Source organism: Phoenix dactylifera, unplaced genomic scaffold (assembly GCF_009389715.1).
Source record: "Phoenix dactylifera cultivar Barhee BC4 unplaced genomic scaffold, palm_55x_up_171113_PBpolish2nd_filt_p 000612F, whole genome shotgun sequence".
Taxonomy (NCBI): Eukaryota; Viridiplantae; Streptophyta; class Magnoliopsida; order Arecales; family Arecaceae; genus Phoenix; species Phoenix dactylifera.
In genome coordinates this window covers 208848-223298 of record NW_024068008.1, presented here as the reverse complement: position 1 = coordinate 223298, position 14451 = coordinate 208848, and the positions used below count along the sequence as shown (strand labels likewise).

The window sequence follows — 14451 nt, the reverse complement described above, 5'->3', positions numbered from 1 at the left end:
CCCCTTCTCTTCAAGGGTGCGGCATGAAGGATCCTTGCCACTTTACTAGTCGACAGTCAAACCTATTCTAACCCTTGCACATCATAGGTGGCTCTTGTTATTGTTCTCCATTTTCTTCTTTTTTTATCAAGAAGAATTGATACATGTGATAAATATGATAGCTTTGGTTGTTTATTATTTTTTTTTTCCTCCTTTCATTTAAGTGGATCCAATCTTATTTGCCACATTCCAACTCCAATCTTGTTTGCCACATTCCAACTCCAATTCATATTTGGATCACAAAAAAAAAGACCATCTTTTTTTTTCTCCTTTTTTTGTTGGGAAGAGAGGGAAAAAAAATAGACCATCTTTCTGTTCTTGTTTTTCTAACTTGCATGAGGCCAATCTAACATGCTTTTTCCAAACAAAACTTTAAAACCTCGAAAACTAATGCCAAACCTACTTGAATGTCAAATTAAGTTTTTAAGTTTAATTTGGAAGAAGCCTATAAAATTGGGCATTATGCAAATCAGAAAGAGAAGAATGGGAAGGATGGTCTAATTTTTTTCCATCCCCCAGCAAAAAAAGAAGAAACAAAAATGTTCTTTTTTATGTGATTCAAGTATATATGGATTGGATCTAGGATGTGGCAAACAAGATTCAATCCACTTGAATAAGAGGAAAAGAAAAAAAAACTCAATAAACAATAAAAGCTATCATTTTTATCATATGTATCAATTCTAGTTGATAAAAAGATGCAGAGAGATGACTAGATATGCTTGTGATGAGCTGGTGTTTGAATAGGGCTGATGATCGACTGGCAAGGTGGCAATGATCCTTGATGCAGCACCACTAAAAAGAGCGGAAAAATTAGAAAAGCTTGAATATGAAGAGGAAAATCAAAATTATGAGACTATGAAACAAGCAAAAAAAAAAGTAGAAAAGATGAGGGGGATGTCCCTTTTCAAATTTCCTTCTTTTGCAACCAACTTTTTATAATTGTTGGAAGCCTAGAATGCCAAAACTGCCCATAATTGAAGCCTAAAATACCAAAAACACCACAATGTCAGATTGAATTTTGAGATAGTCAATCGATCATTTTTCAAAATATCACATCACAATTTGGGGTTGTTTATTATAACTTGTAATTGCAAGGAAAAATGCTACAACAACCACAATTTTTGTTCTGAACTTGGAGCTGGTTAGTCAACTATGTACCTTTCAAAATGTTGCATGCCAACTAGGGATTGTTGGTTATGGTCTATAGTTACTACTACTGTCGAAGATGATAATGAGGATTATGTTAATGATGATGATGATGATGATGAAAGAATCCAATTTCCTTGATCATGATTTAAATTTAGAAAGTACATTGTTTAATTTTGATTTAATAGTAACAATACAAACCTATTGATTTAAATTGTTTACTACATAGTTGACAATTAATTATCTTCACCTGATGTCTTGCTCATATCTTATTGTATACTCTTAGTTGCTTTATATTGAATATCTGAAGACAGGGTTTACTAATAAAGTTTATGCATATACAAGGGAAGAAAGGTGCACATGTAAAAAGCAGAAAAATGTTGAAGAGGTGCTTATGGAGACCGAATATATAGTATACTGCGTTCAAGAGTGAAAATATGGGGGTGGTGGTGGAGAGTGAGCGCTCACCACTTTATTTTGTGAAATGAAGGGACAATTTTTGGATTTTGTTTTAGCCAAGGGGGATTTGGGGCTCTATTATTTGACATAAAGGTATTAGACTTTGCCCTCTGCACAAAAATTCTTGCTCTACCCCTATTCATATAAGTGACATTTGAACATTATATACAAATATATATTTTTCATTCATTCTACATAAATATATATTGTTGTTATGAACTATCTTATAAATATTGCTATAATAAGAGTTTTTTTGGAGTCCTTGGCTCGTCAAGAATCACGGGTATTATCATCCTCTTCTTTAATTCGAGAAAACAAGAAACTTGAGGGAAACTTGAGATTATGTAGCTTATCTACCTAAATAGATAGACAAACCCATTATAGTAAATAGCAAAATAAAATATAAAAAAAATATTGAAGATTAGTTTTAGTTATGTTCAGTCAAAACTAGTTGAAACACTTGAAACTAGAGTGAGACTCATCAACTTCTGCCCGCATTTACTAGAACTGCCAAAACTAATTGAAACCCTGATGAGGGAAGGGGGGCAGTTAGTTTTGGTCCAGTCAAGTTTGTCAATCTTATAATGTATCTATACTATTTATCTTTAGTATCTTCTTCTTCCTCTTACAGTCCAACATCAAACCTTGAACCTCTTCACAACAACTTATGCTGGCCAGCTGATTATGTGTTATTAACAATTCTTTGGTGTTCTTCCTTTGCACAAGATATGTTGTTTAAGTGTATTGTTCGTTCCTTTGATAATATTGAGATCAATATTTTCTATTTATATGCTAAGGAGATTTTTTTTCCTTATAAGTGTATTAGGGTTTCTTTGGTGTTATTAACAATTCTTTGGTGTTCTTCCTTTGCACAAAATATGTTGTTTAAGTGTATTGGTCGTTCCTTTGATAATATTGAGATCAATATTTTCTATTTATATGCTAAGGAGATTTTTTTTCCTTATAAGTGTATTAGGGTTTCAATCAAGACCTAACACTTGAGCAGGATCTTAGTAGATGGTTGCCGACCACTAAATCAAATACTTATAATGAGATGGTTTTCTGTTAAACAATTACTAGCGCCATCTACCCATCAGTTACCTTGTATTCCCTTCTGACAGTTACTTCAATATTTCCATCAAATTTCATTAAGATCCATGATTATCATATCATATTCTTGTGCCTGTCGGTCCATATTGTAAACTAGTCAAGCAAATTTGGTGGACGTGGAGTTTCAGAATTCATGCTATATATTTAAGCAAAACTCCACATTATAGATAACTCGACAAAGAAACATAATCAATTTAGGAATAATTAGCACTGAAAAAATAATCAGATAACTCTAAATACCAATTATTCTACACCTTTACCGATCCAATCTGAAAACCAAATTTCACCATAAAAGAGGTCTTACTTTTTTTTTAATGGGAAAAGGAAGTCTTACTTAAATGCTGCAGGATGCCACAAGTCTTGACGAGACTACCTCAATTAGCATATTATGATTTGTACCATAGGTGAGGCCTTCCTAAAGCTTCGTAGTCCTTGAGCAGCTACTATACATTGATGAATCTCTGGAAGTGATGGACCCTTTGAGATGTCGACTATTATCTTTTCCAAAACTTTGGATTTTTCAATCAAAAACCTTAAAAACTCAACTTCATTTTCTTCAGCAGTAAATCCTTCGATCTTCACTGTCTTAAGATGGTTCTGAAGGCAAAGGAATGGCTGTGAGGTTAAAGACTCCCAGAATGCTCGACCATTTAGGACTGTTTCATAGGGATATTCATAATCCTGAAATTTGACATAATTATTCTTAGGTAGCAAGACAAAGTAAAATTAATAAGGGACAAGATTTTCATTAGACTGTTACATTTCAAAAGTCAAATTACTTACTTCGATTTCAGTTTTCTCTCCTAGTTCAATCGTGAGGGTTTCCAAGTCAATATAACTTCTTAGCAAGAAGGCAACTCCTGGTAGTTCATCCTGATGCAATTCTGCTGAAAAAAGATCCAGATGCCTTAGACCATTGATTGGTTCTTGTAACTGGAATTTGCTCACTCCACTAGTTACGACCTTCACATAACATCGACAGCAAAATATCAAATTGTGATTTTTGTCAGACTCAATGCAGTCTACAAGATCTAACGAATAATAGTTTCAGATCAAATGTGATTAATGTACATAGAAAAAACTAATCTCTTATTTACTAATCAAATTATTTCAGATCAGATGTGATCAAATATGTTCATTATACATACTGATTTAAGAACAACAGTCTTACTCAAGGATTAAATTTAATATATTCAATATGGTATATAATCACAAAAATTAAAACAATATTTTCTCATGGAATAACAAGCTCAAATTGCTAAGCATGCAATAAGCAAATTGATTCTCAGTACAATATATTCTCGAAGTTTAGCTTAAATAAAGACATTGAAGCATGAAGAAAAGTTACTATTGGCTGTCGCATAGACAAGTAATTGTATTTAATTGTATAAATCTGCAATACGAAACTATATAATTTGAAACCTAACCTGAAGGAAATAGCTGCATACGGTCAACGATTTGGCATTGCGAACTCCAGGAAGAAGATCATTGCATATAGCATCACCATCAGGTTGGAACGGTGCCCCTGTACTAAAGTTGAACTCTACTTCCTGGAGACTTGGTAGGTCTCTAAATTCGATAGGATCTAAATCTCCAATATAGCTAAATCTGTTTAGTTTCGGTGTTTCAATGATGTATCCCATATTTGATGGCATGCAATCCCGGAAGTACAAGGTAGTTAGTGACTGATTCTTATCTATGATTTTGATAAGACCCGTTACCTTCATCTCCACCAATGATAGGTCTTTCAGACATCGGCTATTTGCCATCAAGACCACAAGTGTCTCTGAGTCTAAATCGACACGTTCTATGTAAAGCATCCTAAGGGCAGTGAATGCGCTAAACCGATCGGGTTGGAACTCACAGCATAATAGTTTCAAGGTGTGTAATGAACGACACATTTCATAGACATCATGGGGAAACTCACCGCGATTAAACCCAGAAGCATCCCAACCAACTTTATCACTGTCCAAAAAATCCACCTCAAGCTCTTCGATATGCCGTTTGGCAATAAATTTGATCCAATTATTAACTTCTAGGTCATACCTGCGAGGTTTAGAGAAATGAAGGCGAAAGCTCTGAATTTTTGGCTCATGGTATCTTGCAAAGAAGCGGCATGCATAGTTGACGAAGGCTTGCCGGCCTGTCTTCTTGATCCCTTTGGCAAGGGAGTGGCGGCCATCACACCTTAACCGGTGGCGCATGTTATCAAGAGTAAAGGCCGTCTCATCGAGTTCAATATTTGAAGAGCATGGCCAGATGCTTCTGTATCTCTTACCAAGGATTGTTGTTCTTGCACCTTCTTTGAAGGGTAGTTTCCCAAATATGAGAGCAAGGATTGGATCAGGCAGATCACCGAGTCTGTCCATCTCCACCATAGGGTTTTCCAAGATTGAAAAGTAGATTGTGAGGTTCTCTTCTTTTTTCTGTGACAATATCCTCTAGAGAAAGGGCGGCTTTAAAACATTAACCCAAAGAGGAATCCCAGCCAAATCTTTCCTTGAGAGAGAGATGGGGTGGGGATTGTAAATGCATGAACCAGTGCGAGAGAGAGAGCACATGCAATGAACCAGAAAATAACACTAAATGCGACCAATCATAAAATGACACTTGTTGATCAAATGCAGCAAATGAGGTTGATGAGTCGGGATTGCCTGTTTTAAGGACATCATTGCACCTTTTCCATCTGCATGTAATCGTACATCGGTGTTTGGGCCCTGTTTTTTGGAACCAGCTTTGGGCTGGTTGCTTGTTCTCTATGCACTTTTTGCCATCTTTTGTCTCCCTTCTCTTTTGTTTCTGTAAGAGCCTATAATGGCATATGTTTGGTCTCATATCGGTAATTTGTCAGAAAGAACTAGGATGCTTATATAGAGCCTAAGAATCCAAATAATACTTTCAACTAGCCTCTTCTTTATGTGAGATACTGGATTGTTACAATTTCTTATACTATTCATAGTGAACATAATACAACTTTTTCTTAGCTAGTCAATAGAAAGTATAATGCTACTCCCACTAGCATGAGCTAGTATGTGACAGATGGCCGCATGCCGTACAGGGTTTGATTGGTAGGAGAAGCACGGTCTAAGAAAAATTCCCTATAGTGTCAGTTGAGGTAAATGAAGATTCTAAATTTCTTAAAATGATAAAAATTCACAAAACAAGATGCAACATTATTTTAAACTTGATCAATGTCGACTACACAGTGTTTTATTTAAAAATAAAAGGATCATTCCTAGGTCCTAGTTCTTTTGCTCATAGCCCAGCGATCCCATCCGTGCTATTAGTCGGCATCTGAAAAGGAACAAGAGAAAATAATGAGCTAAAAGTCTGGTAAGTCTTCTTTACCTCTGGTTCAATCAATCATAATATGCATAGAATATTATTTCTTGTAATATAAGATTTTCAATTATACCTAATTAAAAGCATGCTGAAAATATAAAAATAAATATTTCAAAGATATTTAATGGTTTTTATTAAAAGATATATTTTCAAATTAATGTATCCACACTCTCTCCTAGTCTTTGAAACTATGGCCACAATCGAACTGTGGTAAGTGCAAAATGAGACTAGATTCTGACTATAATATAGCACCCATCAGTATCTGCCAATAATCACCCCACTAGATGCCCAAAAGAAAACTAGCTCTAAAATTATATAGCAAAAATGTTAGCAGTAGCATGTACTAGTGATCGCCCCACAACGTAGCGCAAAAAAAAAACTAGTTTATGATTACAATATGCTCTCAACCAACATGTGCTAGTGATCACCCCACTGGTAAGAATTAACTTGATGCCCCCACCAAGATTCACACTTGGGATCCCTTCCATATGGAGAGCAATGCCAAGTAACTAGATGATTTAAATCTAGTTAGATGTACTTTATTTTTATTTTCTTCTATGTTCATAATAAGAGTATCTAATTGATGATATATGTGTTATCAACATAAGTTGGGAAATTTGATAAATGTTAAAAGATAGGTAAAAAATGAGAGAAACTAGGTAGCCATGTCTTGATTCCTCATGCCATTTTCCATTCCCTAAAAAATCGATGCCTCTCTACCCCCAAAAAAAAAAAGCTTGATGTCCCTAGTTATATTCATCATTTTCATATTATAAGCTTCGTTAATAAGGTTTCTTTGGCTCCTTTGACATGTATCTCTCCACTCTGCCTTGATTCCAAATCACCACCCTTTTTCCTTTGATCTTTGTTGCCCCCATTCTTGCACTCTCTTGCAAAGAAACATCTCCAATCTTAGCTTCCTCCTCTCTTCTATTTATTCTTTGTCATCTTCTCCTCTCTGCTCCAATTATATATGACCAATGAAAATTCTACTCGTAACAACTCAAAACCTCACCCAAAAGACTAGCTAAATAGTATCATTTGGATTCTTTAGCTTTGTATAAGTATCTAAGATATACTCAGTATATAGCTGATGTAGGATTAAAAACATACTAATTGAGCCCTCATATACTCTCCTATTTAAGCCCTACCATCCACATATCCATTCAAATCCAATTATAAATGTCACAAATCTAATGACAAATATCATAATTAGCCAAAAATCAACCTAAATGGACATGTACTCCAGTGTTCCGTAGTCCATATGGGCCATGGATCGGCCCACTTTGATACCGATTGTAATAATCTAAGACCTCATACAAAAAGGCTAGCTGAAAGGTATTATTTAGTTCCCTTAGCCTTGTATAAATGCTCAAAATCTACTGTATGCATAATCGATATTGGACCAAAAACATACCTACATAGGTCCTCACACTACTGTTATTCCATTTCATATTTGATGTCAATATCTATCATAACTAATTGAGACTTTCTAGGCTTCTTCTCCCTTTCTCACTATCTTTTTTCTTTTTGTTTTTTCTTTAAGTCATTGTCCAGTCAATGTTTTGGATTTCATGGACTATGATCATCCTTTATCTAAGAATTTATATTTCAAGTTCCTTTTTTCTTATAAACCCAAAAAGAGGGTTTTTTTCATATATGCCCCTATAAACATCTCATTGCACAATTACCCTCCAAAAATCACTATTTCCTCCTATATTAGATTTTTGTCTAACAATATCAATAAATAACTATTCTAAGTATGAAGAGACATTATTAAATTTTATATTAATAGCCCTAAAAAATGTATAAAAAAGATATAACTCTTTACATATATAGCAGTTGTACAATTTTTTTAAAAAAACATAATACAAAGGAGTGAAAATTATTTTGCATTTAAGATAGTTATTTGTTGATACATTAGTAAAAAATCTAACAAGATGATATCCTTGCAAAAACAAGAAAAATAGAATTGTATAATAGAAAATCCAGACATATTATTTTTTTGATCCTACATTGCTAATTGGAGTTGGACGGTAATAGGGTGGATAGAAAGAGGAAGAAGATTGAAGAAAGATAGCTAGTCAGAGAACCGACCACATTTATCTTGGAAGGAAACATATACAAGAGTAGTGAAAGGATGAGAGAAAGTTGGGGAGCAGAGGAGTTGGTAATACGTAGAAAGAGGAATAGGAAGAAGGTTGGGCAGAGATGGTTGGTAAATTTGAAGTGATTGGATTAATCTAGAAAAAAAGAACACAAAGAAAGGCAATAGATTATCAAGAGAGAAAAGGACCCTAACCATTATGCGACAATAGCTTCACTTCTATCTTTGCCACTATGATGAAGGTTGGTTATTTTTCTCTTTACTTACATGATCGATCTGACTCTCCATCATTGCAACAAAGTATAGTCACCCAAATTAGAGGTAATACTACTACCTTTACTTCAAGAAAAGGAGATAATATGAGTAATCAATGTTAAGATAATATGCATACAAGATAAACCCCAAACTAAATGCAAGAAACAAAAAAAAAAAGGAAGAAGAACAATGTTATACAACTGCCTTCTTATTTTGAAGTATGAGATTCCATATTTCTATTTCTTGATTTCTTTCTCTTTCTCGTTGAAGTTTTGTAGTTATAGGTGTTTGATTGTCAATCAAGAGGTTATGTTTGTTAATTGTCTATAAGTTTCCTGAGATAAAATCACTATTTATTCCCAACCAATTCGTCAAATCCATTAACTATTGATAGAGAAATATAGTTCCTTATTTGAAGGTTTTTAATATCAAAACGAGATTCTAGATCTCTCCAAAAATTTGTTTCTCCTAATTGAAACAAATATGCCTTTATTTTTTCCAGATAACCAAAAAAATTGTAAACATATTCAAAAGGTTCAAAATAAACAAGCTTATTTATTTGTTCTCCAACTTACTTGGGCCAAAAGACATAGTCTCCTTCGCAAATGCCAAAATATCTTGGTTGGTAAAAATAGTTTCCTACTTGGTTATAATAGTCTTTGGAAGGCTGAATTTGCGAATTATCTGATGCCTTGTAAAGTTAATAATAGTACTTTGTTAATAATAGTCTATAGCCATGATAATAAACTCATGGCCTATTGATGAAGGTGGATGGATTTGATTGATCAGGTCTTTTTGCCAGCGTCTGAACACCCACAGTTTGATGATAGGATGTAATTCTTCCATTGAACCCTCTACAACATATCTTGGACATACTTGGCACCCCTTAGCATGTCTTATATAATCTTTCAATATTTTTGGCTAGTAATACTTGTGTCTAGTAATTAGCCATCGTATCTTTGATCCTACTTAATAGGTTCCACATATGTTTTCACCGACTTCACATATTACTAACATGGATTTCTCTTCACTAAGACACCTCAACATCAATCTATCTAACTGCCTCCTATATAGCTTATCACCTAATAGAACGTAATTGATGGCTTTCAGCTTTATCTTTCTTCCGATCCTGGTTGAAGGATTTTAGATACTGAATAATAAGGTACTTCCAGTCATTTTAGCTAACATTTGAAGCATACACTTCATATTGCGAATTGGCATGCCTCTTGAATACAGATGGCAAAAGTCTCTTCTCAGTCATAATGAATTTAATATAGATATTTTTATGAATCTTCACTCTTGATGCTTTTTATGCTAATTCATTCACCTCTTGGTTCTCAGGCCAAGGGATGAACTTCAAAGCCACCTCAGTGAAGTCTTACAATAGCCACAAGGCATTCATGTGTTACCACATAAGTGCTTCACTATTGCACTTGTACGCTCCACAGAGCCGTTTAATCATGACTTGAGTATCATCCTCAGCTTCAACTATTGTGAATCCCATGTCAAGCAGTATCTCTAGGCTAACTATTAAAGCTTCATACTCGATCTAATAATTTGAACACAATTGGAAAAAGAAGGTCGTCCTTTTTCTAATAGGGGATTTAATGATAAGCGCTTGCTCATAGGCTATCAGCTAGATCATTGAGAAGGGGTGTAAACACTATCATAATTCACATGGGCTAATCTCTTGCCACTTATTAGTTGTATCATGCTTAAGAGTCTGATACCTGTAACAATTTCTAACAAACATTATAACAAGCTTGTTCACTTTCCTACAATACGCTTTCTAGATGCTTTATATGATTATAAATCTCCATGCTATTAAACCCAAAAAAAATCCTCTATTTGTGATTTATGAATAAAAATAACATTTTTCTTCATATGTTAAGCACAAAAAAAACACTACTTAGAGAAAGAGAAGAACTAGAAGATGACGTGACAAATAGATCACCAATACTTTTGATAGGATAAAGTAAACCATTAGTAGTAGAAATAGCTTAAAAACTGTATAATCATGTAGGGAATCAAATACCTCCCTATAGATAACAATCAATGATCCAATCATCAATATAAGCAATATCAATCAAATGAGAAGAAGAAGAAGATACCCATGCATGTTGCAATCAAGACAACTAGTATCAACAGTAAAAGTAATGAGAAGCTAACTCTCAGTTCATTTCTCTCTTTCAAGCTTTGAATAGAAGGATATAACATTAGACTATTGAGCTTCACTCTAGAAATTTGAATTTTGCAGCCAAATTTTTCACATCAATGACAATTCCCTTTGAATTTGTATTTTTCTTCTAGGAAGGATTTTTCTCATTCTTGCAATCATCAACCAACCTTTTTTTCATTCTCAAATTGATTCTTTTACTTTTTATTCAGAAAGTTAATGTTTCTTGTTTTGGAGGGCATGTAGTCAAAACACTTATCTATATATTAAGTACTTCTTTGTGTAATTGGTACATCTTTGTGTATTCAAATTGTTTTGGAGGGGATGTAGTCAAAAAGGAGGTTAAGATGGTGTTATGTGCTTGGAGATCCATGCCCATCCTATGGTTGGGGAGGTGGCCGATCCAACCTATATCCAGTTGACCATCTCCAAGTATCTCTGTCTGTATAGATAGATCGATGGATGGATAATGGATTTTGAATCTTAGATCCAGTGATCCATAATATTGAGATCATTAGCTTGAATATTTATTTAATTTTTCAGTCCATTAAATGTTAATTCAGGATTAAACAAAGCTTGAGTCAAGCTTTAACTCAAACTTAAACCAAGCTTGGTTCAAGCTTGAGTTAGTTTCTAGCTTGATTAAAGGTTTTCAAGCTATTCAATTTGTCCCATGTTTGGGTCAGCTCGAAATTAAACTCAAATTGAGCTTAAAATGTAGTAGACATGTCAATCTTGATCTCAACTTTTCAGATTAAAATTAATTTCAAACTAAACTTGATGAAACCAAAGCTCAGTAATTGGCTCCTCCCCATTGCTAGTTCTAAGTGGTACAAAGAGCCTTTGGCCAAAGGTTTGTGATATTCCCGATAGGCCGGATATGGTGAAATATGGATGGCTTGGACGTGAAGACCAAAGTTGGTTTCTATCTATTGGAGATTTTGGATTGTCAGCCTGAATTTATCCACTAATGTTGGTGGCATATTCAGTTATTAGTAGGCAGTTCATATTGACAGAGAAGAAAAGAAATGAAGTAGCTGATCAACTTACAATTTAAGATACTCTCATTTTAGCGAAAAAATGAGCTAAACTCAAGAATCAAGTTTTGGCTAGGATTCCATCTCGTTTCATTTGATGCACCATGTATATAGGGATTTAGGCCCCGTTTGGCAGAGCTTTTGGAGGGGCAGAAAGCTTCGAAAGAACTTTTAAATAGAATAGGGATGTTTGTAAAAAAAATTAAAAAGATGTTTTAGCTTTGCTAGAAAGCTAAAACAGCTTTTTGGAAGAAACTCTATTTTGAAGATTCTCGAAAAAAGCACTTTTTGCCTCGTCGAAAAGCTATTTTGAGTTATAAAATATAATAATTACAGAAAATAATAATATTAATTTATAATTATAATAATTATAATATTTTATACCTTTATTATTGTATTATACTATAAATAAAATATTATATTATATTATATCATAATACATTGATATATTATGTTATATAATATCAAATTATGTTATATTATTATGCTATAGTATACAATATTATACTACTATATTATAATAATATTATATTACATTACAGTAATATTATATTATATTATATATTTATGTATTTATACATATTATATTTTATTATGCTCTGTTTTATAATACTATGCAATGTCCTTTATAGTCATTTTGTTATACCAAAAATACTTTATCAGTTTATTTACCAAACATATATTAAAGTCTCACAACACTTTAGAAATGTAGTTACCAAACAGCAAATAGCTTATTTTAAAAGCTCTACTTCAAAAAGATCTACTGCCAACAACTCTACCAAATGGGGTCTTAGTTTGAGGATGTGTGAGGGAATGTAACAATATACACTACCAGAAAATACGCGTATAGTGACGGAAAATTAGTGACGGACCGTTATCAGTCACTATTTGTGACGGATTAGTGACCGACAGAAATTTGGTCACCGTGGTGTAAACTTAGTGACAGATTAGTGACAGACCGGTCACAGAATGCGCAGGTAGGATGGGCGCCAAAACTTAGTGACCATCATAGTGACGGGATATCTGTCAGCAAAATGATAACCGAAATTGCAACAAGACAGTGACAAATTTAGCCGTCACAAATATCGTAACCCAAGTGTTTATAAATTTTAAAAAATTATTTTTGGCAGTGACGGGTGTTTGACAAAAATTTCCGTCACCAAATTTAATTTTTAATTCTAAAAATATTAAAAATATTATTTTTGAGTAATTTTAAATTTTTAAAAAAATAAAAGGAAGAAAATCCAAAATGAAACTAAGTGTACCCGCCATTCCGCCCAAATTCCTTCAATAACCCAAATTCGGCCATGATCCATTTGCACCCCTACTGCTACTTTCATGCAATGGGATTGGATTTTGGAAGAAGGTGTGGGATTTTTTTTTTGTCCTCATGAGTGGGGAGCTGGGAGACATCAAGTTCCGTCCAATCAGCTTTATAGATAAAAAATAGTTTCATATGAAATTTGGCTTGCAGACGGACTTACCCAGTCCCGATTTGGAGCCAATTCGAAGCACTTCCTATCAGCCCGGTCAGTATAACACATTGGCATCGCCCGATTGGAGGTTTAGGGATTTTGGCATCGCGGCTTCCCCTTTCTTCTCCCCTCTCCTCTCCTCCACCTCCGCCCTCTCCTCTTCGGCTCCCCCTTGCCGACCATTTCTGCCTACCCGTCGACGGCGACCATGGATACATCACGCCCCGCAATCGGCCGATCCAACTCTCACCCGGGACAAGATCATCGCGGCTACATCACCCCGTCGACGCCCCCCTCCTTCTTGCTCATCGGCTAGGATTTTCAGAACCCACATTTGGTTCTTCCCGGAGCGAGGTAATCCCTAACCCTGTTTCCTTTTACCCCATTATAACAAAATAAAAGAAACGAAGAAGAGGAAGAGGAAGGGGGAAGGAACCTACCGAGGGTCTCCGCCTGTGGATCCGGCGCCGCACTTGATCGCCGCCGTGGCCGCAGTTATCGACGGCCGCGCTAGGGTTCTTCTTTCCCTCCTTGAGGGGTTCTTTTCCTTCCCCTGCCGCAGGTAGGCAAGGCAGAGAGGGTTATTCCTCCCCCCTCTGCTGCGGGTAGTCCCTTTTCAAACTTCTCTAACTGGAAGGGGGAAAAAAGAGACAGAGTGACATTGGTTTGTGCTCTGTATCTGATCTGATCTATTGTTGGAAAAAAATGCAAAGACGGTTGACAGGGTTTGTGCTCTATATATTCTTTGCCGATATAGTTGAATATTTTTGTAAATAATACTATAATAAAGATCTTAATTTTCTTTTGGATATATGGTCTTGGACCTAAACCTATTCTAGTTTTAGAAGGAGGTCACTGTTAAATGTCTTGCAGATGCTGGCTTTTTCCTTGATGAGTATGTCTCTAACAATATTTTGTGCACTTTATGACTAATTCTTGCACAGCACTTCATGGCTATCTCTTGCATGCACTATTTTAGAGTGGATTTCTCACGTCTTCTAGTTGGTTACCTTAAGACATTTAAGTTGTCCACCTCAGGGCATCTAAATGCAGGTAGATATTGTGGCTTGTGTAACTTGGACGCATATGCACCTCTCTTTTGAATACATTCCATAGTAACTTTTTGAAGAGTTGAATATTGCATTGTTTATTTATTTCTGTCTGGCCATAGTTGGCCATGGTTGACTGTGACATTATTTTGGTTGGTGATAGTTGACCATATCTAGTCATGTTGGACCTTAACCTCAGAAGGTTACTAAAAGCTGACAATATCACACTACAAAAGAAGGAAGAACTCCCGACGCT

The 14451-nt window shown here is 34.9% G+C and overlaps 1 protein-coding gene across 1 annotated transcript; it reads right to left on the bottom strand.

The window, feature by feature from the left end:
• Positions 1 to 3286: 3286 nt before the first annotated feature.
• Positions 3287 to 5123, bottom strand: LOC103699294 (putative F-box protein At3g29830; the record flags this gene model as incomplete). Its single annotated transcript, XM_008781331.2, has 3 exons — positions 4182 to 5123; positions 3538 to 3717; positions 3287 to 3435 (listed from the first exon to the last, which is right to left on the bottom strand). Coding segments are annotated over exons 1-3 (1271 nt in total), but the record flags the coding sequence as incomplete, so codon positions are not given.
• Between the last annotated feature and the right edge of the window lie 9328 nt (positions 5124 to 14451).